Source organism: Lipotes vexillifer, unplaced genomic scaffold (genome assembly GCF_000442215.2).
Source record: "Lipotes vexillifer unplaced genomic scaffold, Lipotes_vexillifer_v1.1 scaffold311, whole genome shotgun sequence".
In the NCBI taxonomy this organism is placed as follows: Eukaryota; Metazoa; Chordata; class Mammalia; order Artiodactyla; family Lipotidae; genus Lipotes; species Lipotes vexillifer.
The window spans coordinates 7,271,829-7,295,079 of NW_006791012.1; the positions used below are offsets into that span (position 1 = coordinate 7,271,829).

At 37.2% G+C, this 23,251-nt stretch overlaps 1 protein-coding gene across 1 annotated transcript in view; it reads right to left on the minus strand.

The window, feature by feature from the left end:
* Positions 1-330: 330 nt before the first annotated feature.
* The window catches only part of SANBR (SANT and BTB domain regulator of CSR), a 69,586-nt gene continuing 46,665 nt past the window's right edge, over positions 331-23,251 (minus strand). The window contains 7 exon segments of the mRNA XM_007464140.1: positions 331-783; positions 2,609-2,704; positions 2,706-2,753; positions 12,230-12,318; positions 12,803-12,876; positions 12,955-12,983; positions 14,208-14,299. Coding sequence (XP_007464202.1) covers positions 2,657-2,704; positions 2,706-2,753; positions 12,230-12,318; positions 12,803-12,876; positions 12,955-12,983; positions 14,208-14,299 — 380 coding nt within the window. The 3' untranslated portion in view covers positions 331-783; positions 2,609-2,656.

Here is a 23,251-nt window from a genome sequence, read left to right on the forward strand (position 1 = left end):
ATTTAGTCATCCTGATGATACAAACTTCATTGTTGGTGAGGAAGCTGAACAACAGGGACTCTCACATACTGCTAGCAGGAGGCCAAGCTGGTACAGCAACTCTGGAGAAAAGTTTGGAAACTTTTAGTCAATTTGTGCAACTCATATATGCACAAGGACAATGATGGAAAGTTTTTATTGCAGCATTATTTTAAGAAAAAAACTGAAAATAAACTCAATGCCCACTGACAGGAAATAGATATATACATTTTTGTAGACTCATAGAAGACTATAGAGTAGCTAAAATAAATAAACAGAAGCTATCTGTCTCAAAATGTATAAATCTCGGAGATGAGCTCACTATATAAAGTTTAAATAGTATATTATGTTATGGATACATAGTATATATAGTAAAAGTATAACAACATGCATGGGCATAATAAACATCAAATTTCAGAGAAGTGTTTACTTCTGGGAAAGGAAGAGCTAGAAGCAGTGTTATCTATATAGGGTGAGGGTATTTGAAATGCTTCATTTCTTAAAAAAAAAAAAATATATATATATCATATTATTATGTTAAAATGCTGGGTGGTAGGTACCTGAATGTTTGTTGTATTATCCTCTGTACTTTTCTGTCTAGTTTAAATATTTAATAATAATTACAAAGAAAACATAGGCAAACAACAATGAAAAGAAAGAGCATCTATAATTCTGCCTCACCTGCTCCATCCCTGAAATGACCTCTATTAACATACTGGTGTAAACCTATCTAATGCTTCTCTGTGTCTTTGTGTCTCTGCCCAGCTGGCTAGGAGGAACAGGGTGGCAAGTCTTCAGATAACTGCAGCGAGGGCAGTGCAGAGTTTCGCAGGCTAGATATTTTGGACCTCAACTTACTCATTTAGAAGACATAGTATTGCTAAGTTAATATATTTATTAATAGGAGAGACATTTCATTATTCTATATTTAAGAATTTGCATTAATTCATTTCCCATCACTTATTTTTTTTCCCCCATCACTTATTTTGATTTTTTAAACATTTTTCCTCTCTCAATTTTTCAAAACTATTAGAGACTTCTAAATGCATATAAAACCTTTAGAATAAACATACAAAAGCATGGCTATGAGAACAGACAATTCTGGCATTGAAGAAGAGCGTCATATTTAAGCTGGATCTTTTAAGTGGTGTTTCTCGTTTTGTTTTTCTGCTTTTCTACCTTTTTCTCATTTGCCTTCTAGTATTCCTTATTAGCTAAAATTCTTCTTATCAGCTCTCTCCCCAATATTCTGTTTCCTTCTACAAACAGTATGCGTATGCACACTTGGTAAGGAAGACTAAGCAAGCATGAAGCTTAATGTGATTTAATGTAAACTATGGTTTCCTTAAGCTTTTAGCGCCACCTTGTGGCAGCACTCTGATGTCAGAATCTATGCTTTCCTGATTTCTTTTTATGCTCCTGAACACAACTCTTGACTGAGGTTTACAGTACTAGTCATTTAAAGATATCATGTCACATAGCAGTATGGTTCTCAACGTGTCTGCAATAGAGTCACCTGGTGACCTTTAAAAAAGTACTAACCTAGGCCCACTCCAGAACCACTGTCAGAGAGACTTACACTGATTTGTTGGACAAAGCTAGATGTCATTTAACACATATTCAGCTATTGCACATCACTTACTGGGAAAAAGTCATGTTTCTTCCCTGAGTATATGACTACTTAACATTAGAAATGAATAATGCACTTTAGAAATCCCCCCTCAAGTATTTGTTCCTGATGTAAAATAATTCTGGCAGTTCCCTACGTTTCTTGCTGAAGTTTCACTTTTTCTTAATTTTTTTTGAAATTCTCACCGGCATGTGGGATCTTAGTTCCCCGACCAGGGATCACACCTGTGCCCGCTGCAGTGGAAGCATGGAGTCTTAAACCACTGGACTGCTAGGGAAGTCTCTGAGAGTCTCATAATTTCAATGGTCAATAGCTTCTGGTTGGCTCCAATTTTTTTTTTTTTTAAGATTTTTTCATGTGGACCATTTTTAAAGTCTTTCTTGAATTTGTTACAATATTGCTTCTGTTTTATGTTTTGGTTTTTGGCTGTGAGGCATGTGGGATCTTAGCTCCCTGACCAGAGATCGAACCGTACCCCCTGCATTGGAAGGCGAAGTCTTAACCACTGGACCACCAGGGAAGTCCTCAATTTTTTTCTTTAATTTGGGAAAATATATTAACTACAGACAAGCATAGTCTAAAACAACCTACCACTCAAAATTAACAAATGTGAACACTGTTGTTTGTTTCATATATAATTTTACTAATACAGCATAAGAGTTGGTTGGGGAGTCAAGGTCAATAACAACAACAAAAGCAGTGAGAACATCTGACTGCTAAACTGTGGAGACGTTGTGAATGCAACACGATTCAGAGAAGAGAGAGGTCAGCAGATTCATGGAGAAGGTGAGATTTGAGCAGGGACCTGGAGCAAGGGGAAAACTTCAATAGGTAGCAAAGCAAGAGAGCAATCTAGATGGGAGAACAGCATGAGGCAAGGCCAAAAGTGGGAATGAGCACAACATAGTTATTTCTAACTAATAATGGTCTAATAATATTTTACATGTTTTGAGCACTTACATATGTCAGGCACTGTTCTAATTGCTTTACATGCATGTGTTAACTTGTTTAACATAGCAATACCGTCATCAAGGGCACATTGCTCAGGTCATTCTTTTCTGTTTCTCTTAGACAAGTTGCCATGTCTGGGACTCAGTTTCTCCATCTGGGAAAAAAAAAAGCAGATAATACTGTTCTGTGCATGGATATGTGCATATAGGTAAATATAAGAAGAGACTAAATAGAAAATGATATACCTGTTAGGGTAAATTGGTAGATAAATGGTAACTCTATGTTTAATTTCTTTTGAGGAACTTCCAGACTGCTTTGCAAAGTGCAAAATAGCTGCTCCATTTTACATTCTCACCAGGAGTTCATGAGGATTCCAATTTTGCCACATTTCTGGCAACATTATTAGGTGTCTTTTTGGTGATAGCTATTCTACTGGGTATGAAGTGGTAACTCGTGGTTTTCATTTGCATTTCCCTCATGGCTAATGATGTTGAGCATCTTTTCAAGTGGTTTTGGCCAAATGGCCATCTTCTTTGGAGAAATGTCTATTCAAATCCTTTACCATTTAAAAAACTGGGTTGTCTTTTTAAAATTTTGAGTTGTAAGAGTTCTTTTTAAATTCTGGATATAAGTCCTTTATCAGATATGTGATTTGTAAATATTTTCTCCCATTCTATAGGCTGTCTTTTCACTTTCTTGATTGTGTCCACTGAAACACAAATGTTTTTAATCTTGGTAAAGTCCAATTTATCTATTTTTCCTTTTGTTGCTTGTGCTTTTAGTGTCTTATCTAAGTATCCATTGTTAAATCCAAGGTTGTAAAGATTTACCCCTGTGTTTTCCTCTAAGAGTTTTACAGTTTGCTTTTACAATTAGATCTTAGATCCATTTTGAATCAATTTTTTTGTATATAGTGTGAGATGGGGTCTAACTTCACTCCTTTGCATGAAGCTATCATTTTCCCAGCACCATTTGTAGAAAAGACTATTCTTTCCCCATTGAATGGTCTTGGCACTATAGTTGAAAATCAGCTGGCCATAAATAGATGGGTTTATTTCTGGACTCTCAATTCTGTTTCATTGATCTGTATGTCTATCCATATGCTAGTACTACACTGCCTTGATTACTGCACCTTTGTAGTAAGAGTTGAAATCAGAAAGTGTGAACGCTTTGTTCTTTTTCAAAATTGTTTTGGCAGTTCTGGGTCCCTTGAGTTTCCATATGAATTTTAGGATGGGTTTGTCAGTTTCTACAATGAAGCCAGCTGGAAATCTGACAGGAACTGTGGTGAATCTGTAGATCAAGTTGAGGGGTATTACCATCTTAACAATATTAAGTGTTCTGATCCATGAAAATGGAATGATCTTCCCATTTATTTATATCTTCTTTAATTTCTTTCAACGACATCTTGTAGTTTTCAGAGTACACATTTTACACTTCTTTTGTGAAATTTATTCTTAAGTATTTTCTTTTTGATGCTATTGTAAAGCGAATTTTAAAAAATTTCACATTCATTTTTTTCATTGCTAGTATATAGAAATAAATTGATTTTTGTATATTGATTGTATATCCTGAAATCTTGAACTTAATTACATGTTCTAATAGTTTTTTAGTGGATTTCTTGGGATCTTCTATATACAAGATCATGTCATCTGTGAATAGATATGGTTTTACTTTTTTTTTTTTTAATTTAAGTTATTTATTTATTTTTGGCTGCGTTGGGTCTTCGTTGCTGCGCGCGGGCTTTCTCTAGTTGCGGTGAGTGGGGGCTACTCTTTGTTGCGGTGCGCGGGCTTCTCATTGCGGTGGCTTCTCTTGTTGTGGAGCACGGGCTCTAGGCCCTCGGGCTTCAGTAGTTGTGGCTCGCGGGCTCTAGAGCGCAGGCTCAGTAGCTGTGGCACACAGGCTTAGTTACTCCGCGGCATGTGGGATCTTCCCGGACCAGGGCTTGAACCCGTGTCCCCTAAACTGGCAGGGGGGTTCTTAACCACTGCGCCACCAGGGAAGCCCTACTTCTTTCCAAAGCCCTACTTGTTTCCCTATTTGGATGCATTTCATTTTCTGGCATGGAAGACAAATTGCAAACCAACAGACAAAAAAGAAAGAAAGAAGGGGTTTCCCTGGTGGCCCAGTGGTTAAGACTTTGCCTTCCAGTGCAGGGGGTGCGGGTTCAATCCCTGGTCGGGATCCCACATGCCTAGGGGCCAAAAAACCAAAACATAAAACAGAAGCAATATTGTAATAATTCAATAAAGACTTAAAGAAAAAAAGAATGATGTAATAATGTTAGATTTGTGATTTGTACAGAAATAAACTATGATGATGTAATGAGTGTGACTTGGGTAGCTACCTTAGATTGGGTACATGGAAATGCCTCCTGTGAGAAAATGACATCTAACCTAAAATCTGAATTATAATAAGGAGGTTTCTAGACAGTGGGAACAGTAATGTGAAGGAACTAAATGGTGGGAATGAGCTTAGTTATTGGAGGAGCAGGCAGGCCATGTGACTGGAATGTAGTAGCAAGAGGGGAAAGGAGACTGAGAGGCAGCCAGGGGCTAGGCTGTGTGGGACTTTGTAAACCCGGCAATGGAAGTTGGATTTTATTCTAGGTTTGATGAGGTGCTACTGGAGTGTGATGTGATCTGATTCACATTTCAAAATCACTGTAGTTGCTTTGTGAATAACAGAGGTTAGAGTGGGAGCTGGAATCACTTAGGAGGCTTGGAGATGTTAATAACTTGGAGTGATGCATTATGGCGATGGAGAGAAGCAAATGGATGTGGGTTTTATATCAGACTTGCCAATGAATTGGATGTGGGGAGTGAAGGAAAAAGAGGAATAATGAGGAATTTCTAAACATTCGGCTTGTGCACTTGAGTGGGCAGTAGTGCCATTTACTGAACGAGCAGGGAGCTGGTGGTGGGTTGGGGAGACATAACACAAGTCCTGCTTTTATTAGGTTAAGTTGGAGACACCTACTGATATTCCAAATACAAATCTCAAGTAGGCACTTGGATAAACAAGGCTAGAACCACAGGGAGTGAGCTGGGATCACTTGTTTTCAGTTTGAAGGAGCTGCCAGTGAGCCAGGAGGCACTCTAAGAGAAAATGTTTCAGGTAATCCAAGGTAAAATTGTTTCAAGGTGTTGGAATGTGCTGATAGGCCTAGACTTCAATCCCAGTGTGTGGATTACTTTAGCTCCCCGAACTTTCTTCTCCACCTATAAAATGGGGATAATACCCGACTTGGGGGTTTATTGTGAGACTGAAGGAGATAAGGCACTTAAGAGAGCTAGCAGCATTCTCAGCAGCTACTAATTTAGCAACCACTCTTCCACAGTTTGATAAGAACTACTCTTGTCATAGACAAGTAGTAAAAGCGAAACTAGCTACGTTTTCTCAAGGAAAGATAATCTTGGAAGGAGAGCTGCTATAAGACCATGCTGCAGCCTCACTCTCTCCTTCAGTAAACCTCTCTGAAGACAGCACAGGTCACTCACCACCACACAGCAGGAAACAGTTTTTCTACCTCTTCCTACAAATCCTGTTTATACTGCTTAAATGAGGCAGGAGGTTTAGTATAACAAAGTAACAAATGATGCCACAGCAACCACTGAACTATTATGTGCCTCTTTTCTTTCTTGCATTAAACAAACACACATCAGTCTTAGCAACTCAAGTTATAGGAAGAGGGATATCAATCTCCCATCTTAAAGGCTTTTAAGGGCACTTCCCAAATATTAAAATAACAGGGAATTCCCTGGTGGTCCAGTGGTTAGGACCCCACACTCTCACTGCGAAGGGCCCGGGTTTAATCCCTGGTCAGGGAACTAAGATCCCACAGTGCAACAATAATAATAGTTAACATTTCTGGAGGCCTTACGATTAGCCAGAAAATACTGTGCTAATTGTTTTAGATCTCTAAATCATTTACCCTGCCCCCGCAACAGTCCTATAAAAGTGGAAATAATATTATCCCCATATCATCCTCCCCAATAGATCAGCTTTAAATGAGAGAGTTAGCCAATTAGAATTGGACTGGCTAGGGACTTCCCTGGTGGCGCAGTGGTTAAGAATCCCCCTGCCAATGCAGAGGACACAGGTTCGAGCCCTGGTCAGGGAAGATCCCACATGCTGCGAAGCAACTAAGCCCGTGTGCCACAAATACTGAGCCTGCGCTCTAGAGTCCGCACGTCACAACTACTGAGCCCGTGAGCCACAACTACTGAGCCTGCCCCCCTAGAGCTTGTGCTCCGCAACAAAGAGAAGCCACCGAACCACAACGAAAAGTAACCCCCGCTTGCCACAAATAGAGAAAGTCCGCGTGCAGCAACGAAGACCCAACACAGCCAAAAATAAATAAATAAATACGTTTTTAAAAAGAATTGGACTGGCTAGGTATCCCATGCCTTTTAACTGAGCCGTGTGAAAAGGTGAGGTTCATAATAGTTCTTTAAGGAATAGTTGAGGGTTGAAGAATTAATTCGAGGTACTGGAGATAAAAGGGTTTTTGTTTGTTTGTTTGTTTTTATACTAAGATTTGCCTTTGGCAGATTAGCATGATAGGGCTTCAGCCTCTGCTTCCAAAGCACTTAGCATATCTCACAATACCTGGCTGAGTGTTCTGAAGAAGGACAACAACAAAATGATGCAACAGTATGGAATCAGCACTGTTACCAAATTATCTTTTCTGAAGTATTTTACCCTTAAACGTTTTGCTGAATCTTTACCAGGATAATCTCATTTAAAACAACCTTAAAATTTACAAAGTTCACCTCTTCCATGAAAACCTGTGATCTAGAGCCCATCTGAACATTTTTGAGAAGATGGAATGATTCAGATCAGGGGACTTTGCAAACAGCTTTTGCCATTAATGTTTATTTCAATTAAATAAATGTGAATTCAGAATTAATGGAAGATAAAACCTCAAAGTATTTGGCAAAACAAATGCTATTACGAGTTTGATTAAAATGTTTGTGGTACCTGTGCTATGAATTACAGACATCCACAAAATTAAAAGCACATTCTGAAGAAAATCAAATTCTGATAAATTCTGTTTGTAAAAATTCAGTGGTACAGTCCCCCCAGGGGAGAAGTAATTTGCCTTGCTACCATCAGTTAAAAATCAAATGAGCATATTTTCCTCTTTTAATTGTGACCGTCACAGCACTGTAGAACATGTACAAACCTAAATCCTTTTGATCAGAGTAAACTAAACAAGACGCTGGTATTTAACAGGGCGTACAGATCACGTAGTATAAAACATTTTCTTTTGAAAATAAAAAATTTATAATCTGTTTCAAAAATATCAAACAATTGAAAAATATATCGACTGCAACAGAATTTCCAAAGAGAAGTTCAAAAATCTTGGCAAAGCCATACATATAACATCAAATAAAACCTAGCTTCATTTACCAACTAAAACACTCATTAAAAATAATGATTTCTGTACGTCTAAACTGAGTGTAACACTTGGACATTTCAACAGAAATTGCTGTTCTGTCATACACTATTAAAGTCTGTTCTCTAATCTGAAGAAATTTCAATTATAAGGCAAAGGAAGACTAAAAATAGAAACAGTGCATCTTAAAGTTTTTCAGAGACCTACATACAAGTAATTTCCAAACGCATAATTTTTATATGCTTATGGTTTGGAACAAATTTTCCCTGAGCACTCTTTCTGCTTGGTTAGAAAATTAAACCATGATCTATAGAATAGAATTTGATTTTGACTTTTCTTAAATATATGCAATTTTTCATCCATCAGATGTATTTGGGAATCTTTCCTTCTAGACATCTCTAAAGTAATAACTAATTATAACGGCTTTAAGGGGCTATTCGAATGGCTATAGAGATATGGTTGAGTTTTAGTGCCCTGAGAACTGTACAGTGGGTGTCTCATACAACTGAAATGATTTACTAGCCTTAAAATGATCAATGGTTATTTTAACAAATTCAGAATGGCACTAGCTTCACAAAAAAAAGAGGTAATAATCAGTAATTCCAGCTCAGATGACCAATAACTACTAAAAACTAAAAAAAAAAAAAAACCAACAACAAAAAAACACAACTAAAAAAAAAAAAAAAAAAAAAAAGTGGGATTAACATTGTGCTTTCTGTGGAATAATATGCCGGAAAAAACTAAGGCTCCTGCCCAACACAGGAACTACTTCATCTTGAAAACTTATTTAATGCAGTCTTGAGATCTGTAATTCCTTAATAGTCGTGCAAACTTAAGATTAGCATCACTGGAAATTTCATCACACAGATTGCAGTTCTCAGTGCTATCCCAAGATTAACAGCCCAAAAGACATACTATAATTAGTGCACAGGTACCATACCACTACCAGCTGTGTTCCCCTCATTTTTAAGGTCTTAAAAAATTCTTAGCTACTTGAGAGTTTAGACCTCTTCTCTTTCAAATAAATAAAGGATAACAAATACTAGGAGCCTTAAGTATGCAAATTTGTAAATACTAACTTTCTACATAGCCTAGCATCACACCAAAGGAAAATTAGATTTAAGAAGTTTCATATTTACAATTAGATTTCATAAGACCTAACTATATATTTCTTTTAGCACTACGATTTATGTGGCTTGCAAGAATAATTAATAGATAACTTAAAACATTTAGAAGTCATCGTTCTGAAGACCTTCAAGAAGTGATGAGCAATTTCAGATGTCCAGAGGTGAGTCTTCTGTCTTCTTATATTTTAAGGTGCTTTACACAGGCCGACCTTGACCAAAACGACTTTTAGACCTAGATTTTTTAAACAGAAAAGAAGGTCAGAGGTGCTTCTAAAACAATAAGTTGCCACTGCTTTAGGTCATGTTTGCTTGACAGTGTCAAAGTTTAATGAAACTTCATGTAGCTCCATAATCCATTTTCAAAAATTCTTGGAGATGTATTTTGGAATTCAGATATTTTTTAATTTGGGGGAAATAATATGTACATATATTGTATATTATGAATCTGGAGCAGTGCCCCACAACCAAACACATTAATACTTCTTCAGTGAAACAAATGAGCATTTACATTAAGTGGGATAAATAAAAACTATAAATAGTACCACAGTAGCTCAGGTCAGGCTTGAGTTGCCACAAATGTATGAAAAAAGCTTTTGGCTTTCTGAGCTTTCTGGATTTCAGAATTGCAGATAAGGCATTTGGATCTGTAGTATTAATAATCAAATCTCAGTAACTGTTAATCTTTCAAGGAAAATCTGTGCTGTAAAATGACACAGAACATACAAATTAGAGTTTATTATGAGAGACAGAAGAAGAAACAAAAAAGGTTTCAATGATTTATACAAAGTAGTAATATATTATCTAAAAATAGTATAAAAATTCTGCTAATTCACACTATAGCTTACATTTTTATCAGCAGGTGGCTCAGAATGGAGCTGACTCAATAAACAGAAAACTCTTAAAAAAGTATACTTTCATTAAATTTTGTGATCATGACTTCTTAAAGTCTTAACTTTTAAGTTAAAATCTGGTTCTAATTAATGTCTGGATGATCAAATTCCTGAAACAAAATAAAACCAAACTCAAATTATGTGCTTCTCGTGTTCATATGATTTTTCCAAAAAAAATCACTTCAAAGCTAGTGGCATTCTGAATTCATTTATGCTGATTCACCTTGTGTTTTTCTCCGAGCTGCTTTGCCGTGCATTGACTGGCACTGAGGCCTTGATTTGTGCTTCGAGCCTGGAATAAATACCTCCTGCAAACTGCACAGTAAAGGAGAAAAATTAAGTTATTATCTTTAAGGAACCAATAGAAGCTCTGCTTTATTGAAATGGCATTACTTTTTAACTTAGAAGTAATTTTATTTTGATTTTTTTTTGATTTTTTAAATTCAGGCTCTGAGTTACAATTTATTTTTATTATTTTAGATAAGTAAAATTCACCCATTTTAGTGCACTGTTCTGAGTTTTGACAAATGCATACAGTTGTGTAACCACTCATAATGGAGACATAAAACAGTTCAAATACCCCAAGAAAATCCCCTTGTGCCCCTTTTAAGTCCAACGATTTGACACTACCAATTCCTGGCAACCACTGACTTGTTTTACGTCCCTATACTTTTGCATTTACCAGAACCTTATATAAATAGAATCATACAATCTGTAGCCTTCTGAATCTGGCTCCTTTTGCTTAGCATAACCTGTAGGATATTCACCTATGTTGCAGCATGTGTCAATAGCTCATTCTTTTTATCTATTCTACAGTCTTACTCATTTATCATGTAAAGGACATTTGGGTTGTTTTTAGCTCTTGGCAATTCTAAATAAAGCCACTGTAAAGATATGTGTGAAATGATCTGTTTGGTGAGTAAACACTTAATGCTATCAGAAACAGCTAAACTGTTTTCCCAAGTAGGCATTCCCTTTTGCATCCTTACTAGCTATATACGAGAGTTCCAGTTGCTCTATATTCTTGCCAGCATATTTAAAAAACTTTTTTAGCCGCAGAGCAACTAAGCCCGTGTGCCACAACTACTGAGCTTGCCTGCGCTCTAGAGCCCTCAAGCCACAACTACTGAAGCCCGCACACCTACAGCCTGTGCTCCACACAAGAGAAGCCACCGCAATGAGAAGCCCGCACACCACAACGAAGAGCCCCCGCTCGACACAAATAGAGAAAGCCTGCGCGCAACGAAGACCCAATGCAGCCAAAAAACAAAAACAAAAACCAAACTTTTTTAGACATTCTAGTAGGTGTATAGTGCTATCTTGCTGAGGTGTTAATTTACATTTCCCTAATGACTAATGATGTTGCATCTTTTCCTGTGCTTATTTGCCACCTGTATCCCTTCTTTCTGAAGTGTATGATTAATCTTTTGCCCACTTATTGTCAGTGGATTGTTTATTTTATTATTGAGTTTTGAGAATTCTTTATATATTCTGGATATAAATCCTTTACGAGATAAATATTTTACACATATATTCTCATAGCTTATGGCTTGTCTTTCATTCTCTTAATAATGCCTTTCAAAAAGAAGTTTTAAATTTTGATGAAGTCCAATGTGCCAATTTTTTTCTTTCATGGATAATGCTTTTGGTGTGGTAGCTAAGAAATATTTGCCTAACCCATGGTGATAAAGATTTTTTTTCCTGTGTTTTGTTCTTGTAGGGAAGTAAATTTTTAAATAAAAGAATTAGGGGCAAGTGTTACTGTGAATACATAATACTGGTACTAATGATGATACATGTTATGACTAACATGTAATTCAGTAAGAGTAAGGTATTTCTTGTGATCATTTTCATCAAGATAACATCTTATTTTAAAGACAATGTCTAAGCACAGCATGCAGAGTTGATGAAAATTAGCAACTTCCAGGGGTCACCCTCTGGACAGTCTGCAGTACAGAGTTAATCCGCTCTTGATTGGACATTACACTTTCAGTAACAACGTACTTTACTATGTGTGTTATAGAGAGGACCTATAGACTGTAAGAGGTGGTGAAAAACTTATGTGAACAAACTGGCTAACTGGTACAGAATATAAAAATACATAAAAAATTTACTCTTTTAAAATTATAAAGCATCTTTATACTTATGATGAAAATAAAGTAGGAAGGCATATCCAAGCAAGCACAGTACACGAGTACATAATTCTTACTTCTTTTGCTTCCTTTGACTTGACTCGGTCCAGATCACCCAATCTCATCTTTATTAGGTGCCCTGTAATTTCAGACATCCGCCGTTGATCTGAAGGTAAAAATTAATAAACCTTACTTTTTATGAGGATGTTTTATTACTTTTATTTCTTAAAGAAGATTGCAATCATCAAGAGTTTACGAAAATACCATTGGATATTATTTATAGACACATACACCTATTTATCTTTGAAGGATTTTAGGCTGCAAGTGGCAAAATGGCTCATATACAGATAACTGTGCTGCTTTTAATATTACTGTAAATCAGCCTAAGACATATTCAGCCTTCTTGAGAGTGGAAGTAGTGGGTGAAAGTCAGTCTGAGAGGCCTCAAAATGACAGATACATAAAACAACATATTATCTACTGGGACTGTCTAGTAATGAAACTCTGGTTGATGCCTAAGGGAATGTGCTAATTCTGGGCCTTATTCCAGTTGGAATCTTTAAAGCTATTCAGCATACTTCATAAAATAAAAGATTCCTATCATTGCTATTTAGACCTAATTTGTACACTACACAAATAATAAAACTTACCATCTTCTCTTTGTGCATCTTGGTTGAATCTCAAGGATCTTGTGGCATCCCACTTATTCTTCTGCATACTCACACTATTGAAAAAATTAAACAAAAATCAGCACTGATGCTTTTACAGTGAACATCTGACTGGATTAAGGAGCAATACTCACATGAAAGGAGACACATCTCTAGAAGTTGACTAAAAAAAAGTAGACAACATTAAGGCCCAATTAGAACATATTTTTTGATTAGTGTTATAGGTAATACAAAAAGAGTTTACATTTATTGGGTGCAAGATACTGTACCAAGAGCGTTACAAGCATTCTTTCACTGAAGCCTTGCAACTACCATGTGAGATAGGCGCTACTATTACCTCCGTAATAAACAGCTTCAGAGAAGTTAAGAAACTTTCCACAGAGAAACAGACCTAGAATTTGAACCCAGTTTTATTTGTCTGACCTGGAAGCCCCCCACCTCTATGCAATCTTTTAAAATTCACTCATTCTGTGCCTGTGGTCCTTAATATGGAGATGAATGCACAACCCGTCCAACATAGATTGTGTGGAACTTGTTTGAACCCCAGCTTTTCACACATTTTTAGAATCTATAGTTTCTCTTTTAGCCAGCTGTAGTTATACTGTTCTCTTATTCCTACCTGGCTTTTTACTCCTTCCTTTGAAGGCACGGGGAAATAAGAATAATTTTAAAAGGTCATAAAATATTTATTTTAAAAATTTAAAGGCTACTTATTTTTTGAACAAGTAATACTGGTTCAAAATTCAAGAAGTACAAAGAGCACATATATTAAAAAGCCTCTGTCCCCCAGACATTCAGTTCCCTTCCTTAGGGGCAACTAATTTTATCAGTTTCTTGTATAGCTTTCCACAGATATTTTATGGATATACAAGAAAATTCATATATATTCTTTCATCTATTCTACAAAAATGGTAGCATAATATGCCACTATACATACTGCTCTGCACTTTTCCTTTTTTCTTTTCTTCTTTTTATTGAACTATAGTTACTTTACAATGTTGTATTAGTTTCTGGTGTAAAGTGATTCAGTTATATATATGTTCTTTTTCACATTCTTTTCCATTATAGTTTATTATAAGACATTAAATATAGTTCCCTGTGCTATACAGTAGGACCTTGTTGTTTATCTATTTTATATATAGTAGTGGTTTGTATATGCTAATCCCAAACCCCTAATTTCTCTTCCCCAAACTCACTTTCCTTTTTTCGTGTGTCAATATACCTTAGAGATCTTTAATCTCAGTCTTTATAGTGATTCTTCACTCATTTTTACACTGCTAGCATTCCACTGTGGCATTCATTACTCTTCTTTTTCGAATTTTTCCTGGCTGTACCTGCTTATTTCTCAATACGAACTTTAGAATAGTAATAGATAATTTAGTGTTACCTTCTCCAATGCCTTTTCTTTCTTCTGACCACAGGGTGAAGACATCTGCTTTTTTGGTTGTTTAGTGAATTTCTTTGGCTTCTCCTTTTTCCCTGATAACAGAAGGTCAATGTTATGAGCATAAGTCCCACATACTTTTCCCATGCACTTGTCATTCAAACAATAAAACCACTGAAAAATAAAACATTGTTTTTAAAAACTAACAAATTACCTTGGGATAAAAAGTAACTATATGGAGAAATCAAACTAAAACTGCTTTACAGAGGTTCATTTTAATTACTTTTCTTCTTTCTACTTGGTGAAAATCTTTGTGGGAAAAATGAGGGCAATGAATTCCAAATGCCAGTGAAATTAAATAGAGAAAAATGTTGGGGAAATTATTCATATTTCTTTCTCTGAATCTAATTTGCCAGTGGAGTCACACCTCCTAATTCCAAATTTTTTATATAAAAAATAACTATAACCCAGAAAAACACAATTTGAGAATGGGAGGAGAGAAGAGCTCACAAAAAATCTTTAAAATGTCTTTTGTTCATGCAGGAGGTGGGCTATGAAGGTAAAAATGGAGGTAGAACATAAATGATCTTGTGAAGAACCAGATCTGGGACAAAGTATATTTGAAACTAAGGCATTACTGCGGCCAGAATTCTGCTTTACTCTGGCTGACAGTTTAGTGGAGAAAGGAGAGAGGCAAAAAGGAGGGGCAAGAAGTATTTCTCTAAAAACAATGTTTAAAGGTTAAGAATAGCACATTAGATCACTGTTTCCCAAATATCAATTATTTGTACACCACCTTCACACTTTTTGCTCTATCTTAAAAGGGAAACTTTATCACTACCATAAATGAAAAACCTGTAAAATGTGCTACATAGAAGATAATTTTGAAGATAAAAGAATAAAGACAAAACAACATCAATAATCTGGATAGCTTTATTTGCCTGCTGGCAAGCCCTGAGCCCCTGACGTGTCTCTTTGTTACAGTGGGAGATTTAAGCGTTATAAAATTTCTAAAAGCCGTGATAGGGTGGGACATATGATAATGGCAGTGTGAAAAGGTTGGATAATTCCTTCCCTAAAAACAGAACAAAAATATTATAAACAACCATCTGCAGGTACTGGGGAATAGTCAAAGGAAGACAGAAAGTTCAATGTTTACGTTTGAAAGATGCAAGAGCTAAGAGCTGTGAGTTTGTGGCTTTCTTGTCTGAGGGCACTTCCCCACCTCCCCAGTTCAGGGAGGAAAATTACAGCCTTGAGTTCTAGGGAGAAGATGATAAAGTTCGAAGCAACAGAGAAGCTGGAATTTTTTTTTTTTGGCTGTGCCACATGGCTTGTGGGATCTTAGTTCCCTGACCAGGGATTGAACCCATGCTCCCTACAGTGGAAGCGTGGAGTCCTAACCACTGGACAGCCAGGGAATCCCCAAGAAGCTGGAAATTTAAAGGGGAAAATATGGAAGCAAGAAAGAGACTTGAGGTCTAAAATGTGAGTATAAACTATGCCCAAATTCCTAGCTGAGTGTTAAACTCTGCAGGTATATGGGAGACCCTAGGAAGCCCCGCTAAAAAGGCAAGCAGAAACTAGGGTGGGGTGTTGATCCTTGCAAGACGGAACTGTTCTTTGCGAGATGTGGGAGTTTCTTGTGCCTTTTGACTGAATGATTTCCCCAAACTGCCTTTAGCTTGAGCTTCTGAGAGTCTTATAGGCTTGAGGTATCAGAGGTCAGACTTGGGAACTAAAAAAACAAGTAGGAATCTAGGAGGGAACCCAAAAAGTAAGGAAACCACTAAGCAGGTGAGCCCCCAAATCTGAATATAAGTTCTGTCCAAATCCTTGGCTGACCACTAAACTACACAGGCTGGTGTGGCCCCTGGGGGTGGGGAGGGCAGGCTAACGCAGTAGCAGTCAGCAGCCAAAAAACCTGTGAAAAACACCATCCACTGCATACCAGCCAGGAGACGGATTTTGCAGTTTGGGTCCGGCAGGTTACTTGCTTACTAGAACAAAAATCCCAACAATCCTCAGAAGAACAAAAGAGATTTCAGAGTTGCACAAAGATAACCTACGATGTCCGGTTATCTCATAACTGAAAAGTTATGAGATAAAGAAAGTGAAAAGAAAAGAAACAGTCAGAAAACACCCAGAAAAGAAACAGTCAATAGCAACTGATTCTGAGAGGGCCAGCATGTTGGACTTAGGAGACAATAACTTCAAAGCAACTATTATAAATATGTTCAAAGGAAAAATGGTAGTATTGAGTAAGCACATAGAGAATCTCAACAAAGAAACGTAAAGTATAAAAGAACCAGGGGGAAATTCTAGAGCTGAAAGGCACAATAATTGAAATGAAAAAATGTACCAGATGGGTTCAAGAGAAAATGTGAAATGGCAGAAAAATGAATCAGTGAATGTGAAGTCATAGGTGTACTGGAGCTCCAGAAAACAAGTGACAGAAAGGGGCAAAAAAATACTTAAAGAAATAAAGACTGTAAGACAACATTAATTTACAGATCCAAGAAGGTCAACAAATCCCAAGTAAGATAAACACAAAGAAAGTCACATCTAGGCATATCATAGTTAAGCTTCTAAAAGTTAAAGATAAAAAGAAAATCTGGAAAGCAGCATGATTAAAAGTGCACATTACATACAGAGGGGAACAATTTTATCACAATGACTGACTTCTCATCAGAAACAATGGAGGCCAGAAGACATTGAAATGACATATTTATTTATTTATTTTTAAAATCTGGCCAATATTATGTTTAATGGTTAAACGCTAAAGGCATTATCATTGAATAAAGAACAAGATAAGAATGGAAACTACCACCACTGGAAATATTAGCCTCTGTAAAAAACAAGGAAAAATATTGAGATATATGAGACCAATTTTATCACAATGACTGACTTCTCATCAGAAACAATCAAGGCCAGAAGACATTGAAACAACATATTTAAAGTGCAAAAACTGTTATTAACAAAGAATTATATATATAATACATATATATATACACACATATATAAAGAATTATATATCAAGAAAACTGTGCTTCAAAAACAAAAGCAGGGACTTCCCTGGTGGTGCAGTGGTTAAGAATCTGCCTGCCAGTGCAGGGGACACAGGTTCGAGCCCTGCTCCGAGAAGATCCCACATGCCGCAGAGCGACTAAGCCCGTGTGCCACAACTACTGAGCCTGCACTATAGAGTCCATGAGCCACAACTACTGAGCCCATGTGCCACAACTACTGAAGCCCGCGTGCCTAGAGCCCGTGCTCTGCAACAAGAGAAGCCACCACAATGAGAAGCCCGCACACCGCAATGAAGAGCAGTCCCCACTCGCCACAACTAGAGAAAGCCCGTGTGCAGCAACGAAGACCCAAAGCAGCCAAAAATAAATAAATTAATTAATTAATTATTTTTAAAAAGCAAGGGGCTTCCCTGGTGGCACAGTGGTTGAGAATCCGCCTGCCAATGAAGGGGACACGTGTTCGAGTCCTAGTCTGGGAAGATCCCACATGCCACAGAGCAACTAAGCCCGTGCGCCACAACTACTGAGCCTGTGCTCTAGAGCCCGGGAGCCACAACTACTGAGCCCACGTGCTGCAACTACTGAAGCCTGCACGCCTAGAGCCTGTGCTCTGCAACAAGAGAAGCCACCACAATGAGAAGCCCGTGAACCACAAAGAAGAGTAGCCCCTGCTCACCGCAATTACAGAAAGCCCGTGAGCAGTGACGAAGACCCAACACAGCCAAAAATAAATTAATAAAATTAATAAATTTTTTTAGATGATGATATGGATTTTCTCCTTTATTTTGTTAATATGGTAAAATGTATTTCCAAATGTAAAACCAAATTTGCATTCCTGATATAAACATTACTTGGTCAATTACTTGATATATTAACCTTTTTTTTTTACTGGATTTTGTTAGTATTTAAAAGTTTTTTATTTTGATAATCATGTTTTTTATTCTTCAATTGTTAATATGGTGTATCACACTGATTGATTTGTGTATATTGAAGAATCCTTGCATCCCTGGGATAAATCCCACTTGATCATGGTGCATGATCCTTTTAATGTGTTGTTCATTTCTGCTTGCTAGTATTTTGTTGAGGATTTTTGCGTCTATATTCATCAGTAATATTGGTCTGTAATTTTATTTTTTTGTGGTATCTTTGTCTGGTTTTGGTATCAGGGTGATGGTGGCCTCGTAGAACGAGTTTGGGAGTGTTCCTTCCTCTGCAATTGTTTGGAAGAGTTTGAGAAGGATGGGTGTTAGCTCTTCTCTAAATGTTTGACAGAATTCACCTGTGAAGCCTTCTGCTGCTGGACTTTTGTTTGTTGGAAGATTTTTAATCACAGTTTCAATTTCATTACTTGTGATTGGTCTGTTCATATTTTCTATTTCTTCCTGATTCAGTCTTGGAAGGTTATACCTTTTAAGAATTTGTCCATTTCTTCCAGGTTGTCCATTTTATTGGCATAGAGCTGCTTGTAGTAGTCTCTTAGGATGCTTTGTATTTCTGCGGTGTCTGTTGTAACTTCTCCTTTTACATTTCTAATTTTATTGATTTGAGCCTTCTCTCTCTTTTTCTTTTTTTATTATTTATTTATTTATTCATTTATTTAATTTTTGGCTGCTTTGGGTCTTCACTGCATGCGGGTTTTCTCTGGTTGCTGAGAGTAGGGGCTACTCTTCGTTGTGGTGCACAGGCTTCTCATTGCAGTGGCTTCTCTTGTTGCGGAGCAGACTCTAGGCACGTGTCTTCAGTAGTTGTGGCACACAGGCTTCAGTAGTTGTGGCTCACAGGCTTAGTGTCTCCGCGGCATGTGGGATCTTCCCTGACGAGGGCTCGAACCCGTGTCCCATGCATTGGCAGGTGGATTCTTAACCACTGCGCCAGCAGGGAAGCCCCTCCCTCTTTTTCTTGATGAGTCTGGCTAAGGGTTTATCAATTTTGTTTATCTTCTCAAAGAACCAGCTTTGAGAAGTTTTATTGATCTTTGCTATTGTTTTCTTTGTTTCTATTTCATTTATTTCTGCTCTGATCTTTATGATTTCTTTCCTTCTAACTTTGGGTTTTGTTTGTTCTTCTTTCTCTAGTTCCTTTAGGTGTAAGGTTAGATTGTTTATTTGAGATTGTTCTTGTTTCTTGAGGTAGGCTTGTATTGCTATAAACTTCTCTCTTAGAACTGCATCCCATAGGTTTTGGATCGTCGTGTTTTCATTGTCATTTGTCTCTAGGTATTTTTGATTTCCTCTTTGATTTCTTCAGTGGTCTCTTGGTTATTTAGTAATGTATTGTTTAGTCTCCATGTGTTTGTATTTTTTACGTTTCTGTGTAATTGATTTCTGATCTCACAGTGTTGTGGTCAGAAAAGATGCTTGATATAATTACAATTTTCTTAAATTTACTGAGGCTTGATTTGTGACCCAAGATGTGATCTATCCTGGAGAATGTTCCGTGTGCACTAGAGAAGAAAGTGTAATCTGCTGTTTTTGGATGGAATGTCCTATAAATATCAATTAAATCTATCTGGCCTATTGTGTCATTTAAAGCTTGTGTTTCCTTAGTAATTTTCTGTTTGGATGATCTGTCCATTGGTGTAAGTGAGGTGTTAAAGTCCCTCACTACTGTTGTGTTACTGTTGATTTCCTCTTTTATAGATGTTAGCAGTTGCCTTATGTATTGAGGTGCTCCTATGTTGGGAGCATATATATTTATAATTGTTTTGTCTTCTTCTTGGATTGATCCCTTGATCATTATGTAGTGTCCTTCCTTGTCTCTTGTAACATTCTTTATTTTAAAGTCTATTTTATCTGATATGAGTATTGCTACTCCAGCTTTCTTTTGATTTCCATTTGCATGGAATAACTTTTTCCATCCCCTCACTTTCAGTCTGTATGTGTCCCTAGGTCTGAAGTGGGTCTCTTGTAGATAGCATATATATGGGTCTTGTTTTTGTATCCATTCAGTGAGCCTATATCTTTTGGTTGGAGCATTTAATCCATTCAGGGTTAAGGTAATTATTGATATGTATGTTTCTATTACCATTTTCTTAATTGTTTTGGTTTTGTTTTTGTAGGTCCTTTTCTTCTCTTGTGTTTCCCACTTAGAGAAGTTCCTTTAGCATTTGTTGTAGAGCTGGTTTGGTGGTGCTCTTAGCTTTTGCTTGTCTGTAAAGCTTTTGATTTCTCCATCAAATCTGAATGAGATCCTTGCTGGTAGAGTAATCTTGGTTGTAGGTTCTTCCCTTTCATCACTTTAAATATGTCATGCCTCTCCCTTCTGGCTTGTAGAGTTTCTGCTGAGAAGCCAGCTGTTAACCTTATGGGAGTTCCCTTGTATGCTATTTGTCGTATTTCCCTTGTTGCTTTCAATAATTTTTCTTTGTCTTTAATTTTTGCCAATTTGATTACTATGTGGCTCGGCGTGTTTCTCCTTGGGTTTATACTGTATGGTACTCTCTGCACTTCCTGGACTTGGGTGGCTATTTCCTTTCCCATGTTAGGGCAGTTTTCGACCATAATCTCTTCAAATATTTTCTCAGGTCCTTTCTCTCTCTCTTCTCCTTCTGGGACCCCTATAATGAGAATGTTGTTGCATTTAATGTTGTCCCAGAGGTCTCTTAGGCTGTTTTCATTTCTTTTCATTCTTTTTTCTTTATTCTGTTCCACAGCAGTGAATTCTACCATTCTGTCTTCCAGGTCACTTATCCGTTCTTCTGCCTCAGTTATTCTGCTATTGATTCTTTCTAGTGTATTTTTCATTTCAGTTATTGTATTGTTCATCTCTGTTTGTTTGTTCTTTAATTCTTCTAGGTCTTTGTTAAACATTTCTTGCATCTTCTCGATCTTTGCCTCTACTCTTTTTCCAAGGTCCTGGATCATCTTCACTATCATTATTCTGAATTCTTTTTCTGTAAGGTTGCCTATCTCCACTTCATTTAGTTGTTTTTCTGGGGTTTTATCTTGTTCCTTCATCTGGTACATAGCCTTCTGCCTTTTCATCTTGTCTATCTTTCTGTGAATGTGGTTTTTGTTCCACAGGCTGAAGGACTGTAGTTCTACTTGCTTCTGCTGTCTGCCCTCTCTAAATAAATTTATATTAAAAAAAAGGAACAAAAGCAAGGGACCTCCCTGGTGGCGCAGTGGTTAACACTCCACGCTCCCAATGCAGAGGGCCCCGGTTCGATCCCTGATCAGGGAACTAGATCCCACATACATGCCTCAACTTTGAGTTCACATGCCACAACTAAGGAGCCCATGTGCTGCAATTAAGGAGCCAGTGAGCTGCAACTAAGGAGCCCTCGAGACGCAACTAAGTAGCCTGCCTGCCGCAACTAAGAGCCAGTACAACCAAATAAATGTTAAAAAAAAACACCACAAAAGTAAAATAAAGACATTTTCAGATAAATAAAAATAAGACAATTCACTAGTATACCTCACTACAGGAAATAATGAAAGAAGTCCTTCAGAATGAAAGAAAATAACATCAGATGGTAACAAAGATACAGAGACAAATGATAAATATAGAAGACTAATTGTATATATTTTCTTTTATTCTTCTCTAAATGACATATAATTGTGTAAAGCAAAAATATACATTTATGTACATATAAATGTACGATATGTATATCATATATTATATTTATATACACACATATATATGACAACAATAGCACAAAGAAGGGGAAGAAAATGGAGCTATATATTATTTTAAGGTTCTTCTATTTTACCTGGAATAATTCATATTACCTTTAAGTAGATTGTGATAGGTTAAAGAGGCATGTTGTAATCTTTAGGACAAATGCAAAGAATATAACTGAAAAGCAAATAAAGTAATTTAAATAATACCCTGAAATCATTTTCTTAGCACAAAAAAAGCAGGAAAGGCGAAACAGAGAAGCAAAACATCTGAGAAAATTAGAAAATGAATAGCAAAATGGCAGACCTGATAGAACCAAATCAATAAACACATTAAATATAAATAGAATAAATGTTCCAGACAAAATGCAGAGATTGGGCTTCCCTGGTGGCAGAGTGGTTAAGAATCTGCCTGCCAATGCAGGGGACACAGGTTCAAGCCCTGGTCCGGGAAGACCCCACATGCTGCAGAGCAAATAAGCCCATGTTCCACAACTACTGAGCCTGTGCTCTAGAGCCTGCGAGCCACAACTATTGAAGTCCATATACCTAGATCCCGTGCTCCGCAACAAGAAGCCACCACAATGAGAAGCCCGCACACCACAACAAAGAGTAGCCCCCACTCACCACAACTAGAGAAAGCCCGCACGCAGCAATGAAGACCCAACACAGCCAAAAATTTAAAAAAAAAAAAAGCAGTGATTGTCAAACTAGATAAACAAGCAATTACCAACAATATGCTATCTACAAGATACACAATTTAAATTAAATTTTATTTATTCATTTATTTTTGGCTGTGTTGGGTCTTCGTTGCTGTGTGCGGGCTTTCTCTAGTTGTGGCGGGCAGGGGCTACTCTTCGTTATGGTGCGTGGTCTTCTCAGGGCAGTGGCTTCTCTTGTTGCAGAGCATGGGCTCTAGATGCACGGGCTTCAGTAGTTGTGGCACACGGGCTTCAGTAGTTGTGGCTCACGGGCTCAGTAGTTGTGGCTCACGGGATCTAGCACGCAGGCTCAGTAGTTGTGGCACATGGGTTTAGTTGCTCTGTGGCGTGTGGGATCTTCCCGGACCAGGACTCGAACACGTGTCCCCTGCATTGGTAGGCGGATTCTTAACCACTGCGCCACCAGGGAAGTCCCCACACTTTAAATTTAAAAACATGAAGAAGTTGAAAATAAAAGGATAGAAAAAAGATATGTCATCCAATTGGTAAACAAAAAAAATCTAAGTGATTATGTTAATATTAAACAAAACAGACTTTCAGACAAGCAGTTTTACTATAGACAAGGAGGGGTAGATAATGAGAAAAGAGTCAATACACTATAAATGTATATGTGCCTAATTACAAAGCTCTAACACATACACAAAGCAAAAACTGACAGACTTAAAAGGAAAAATACA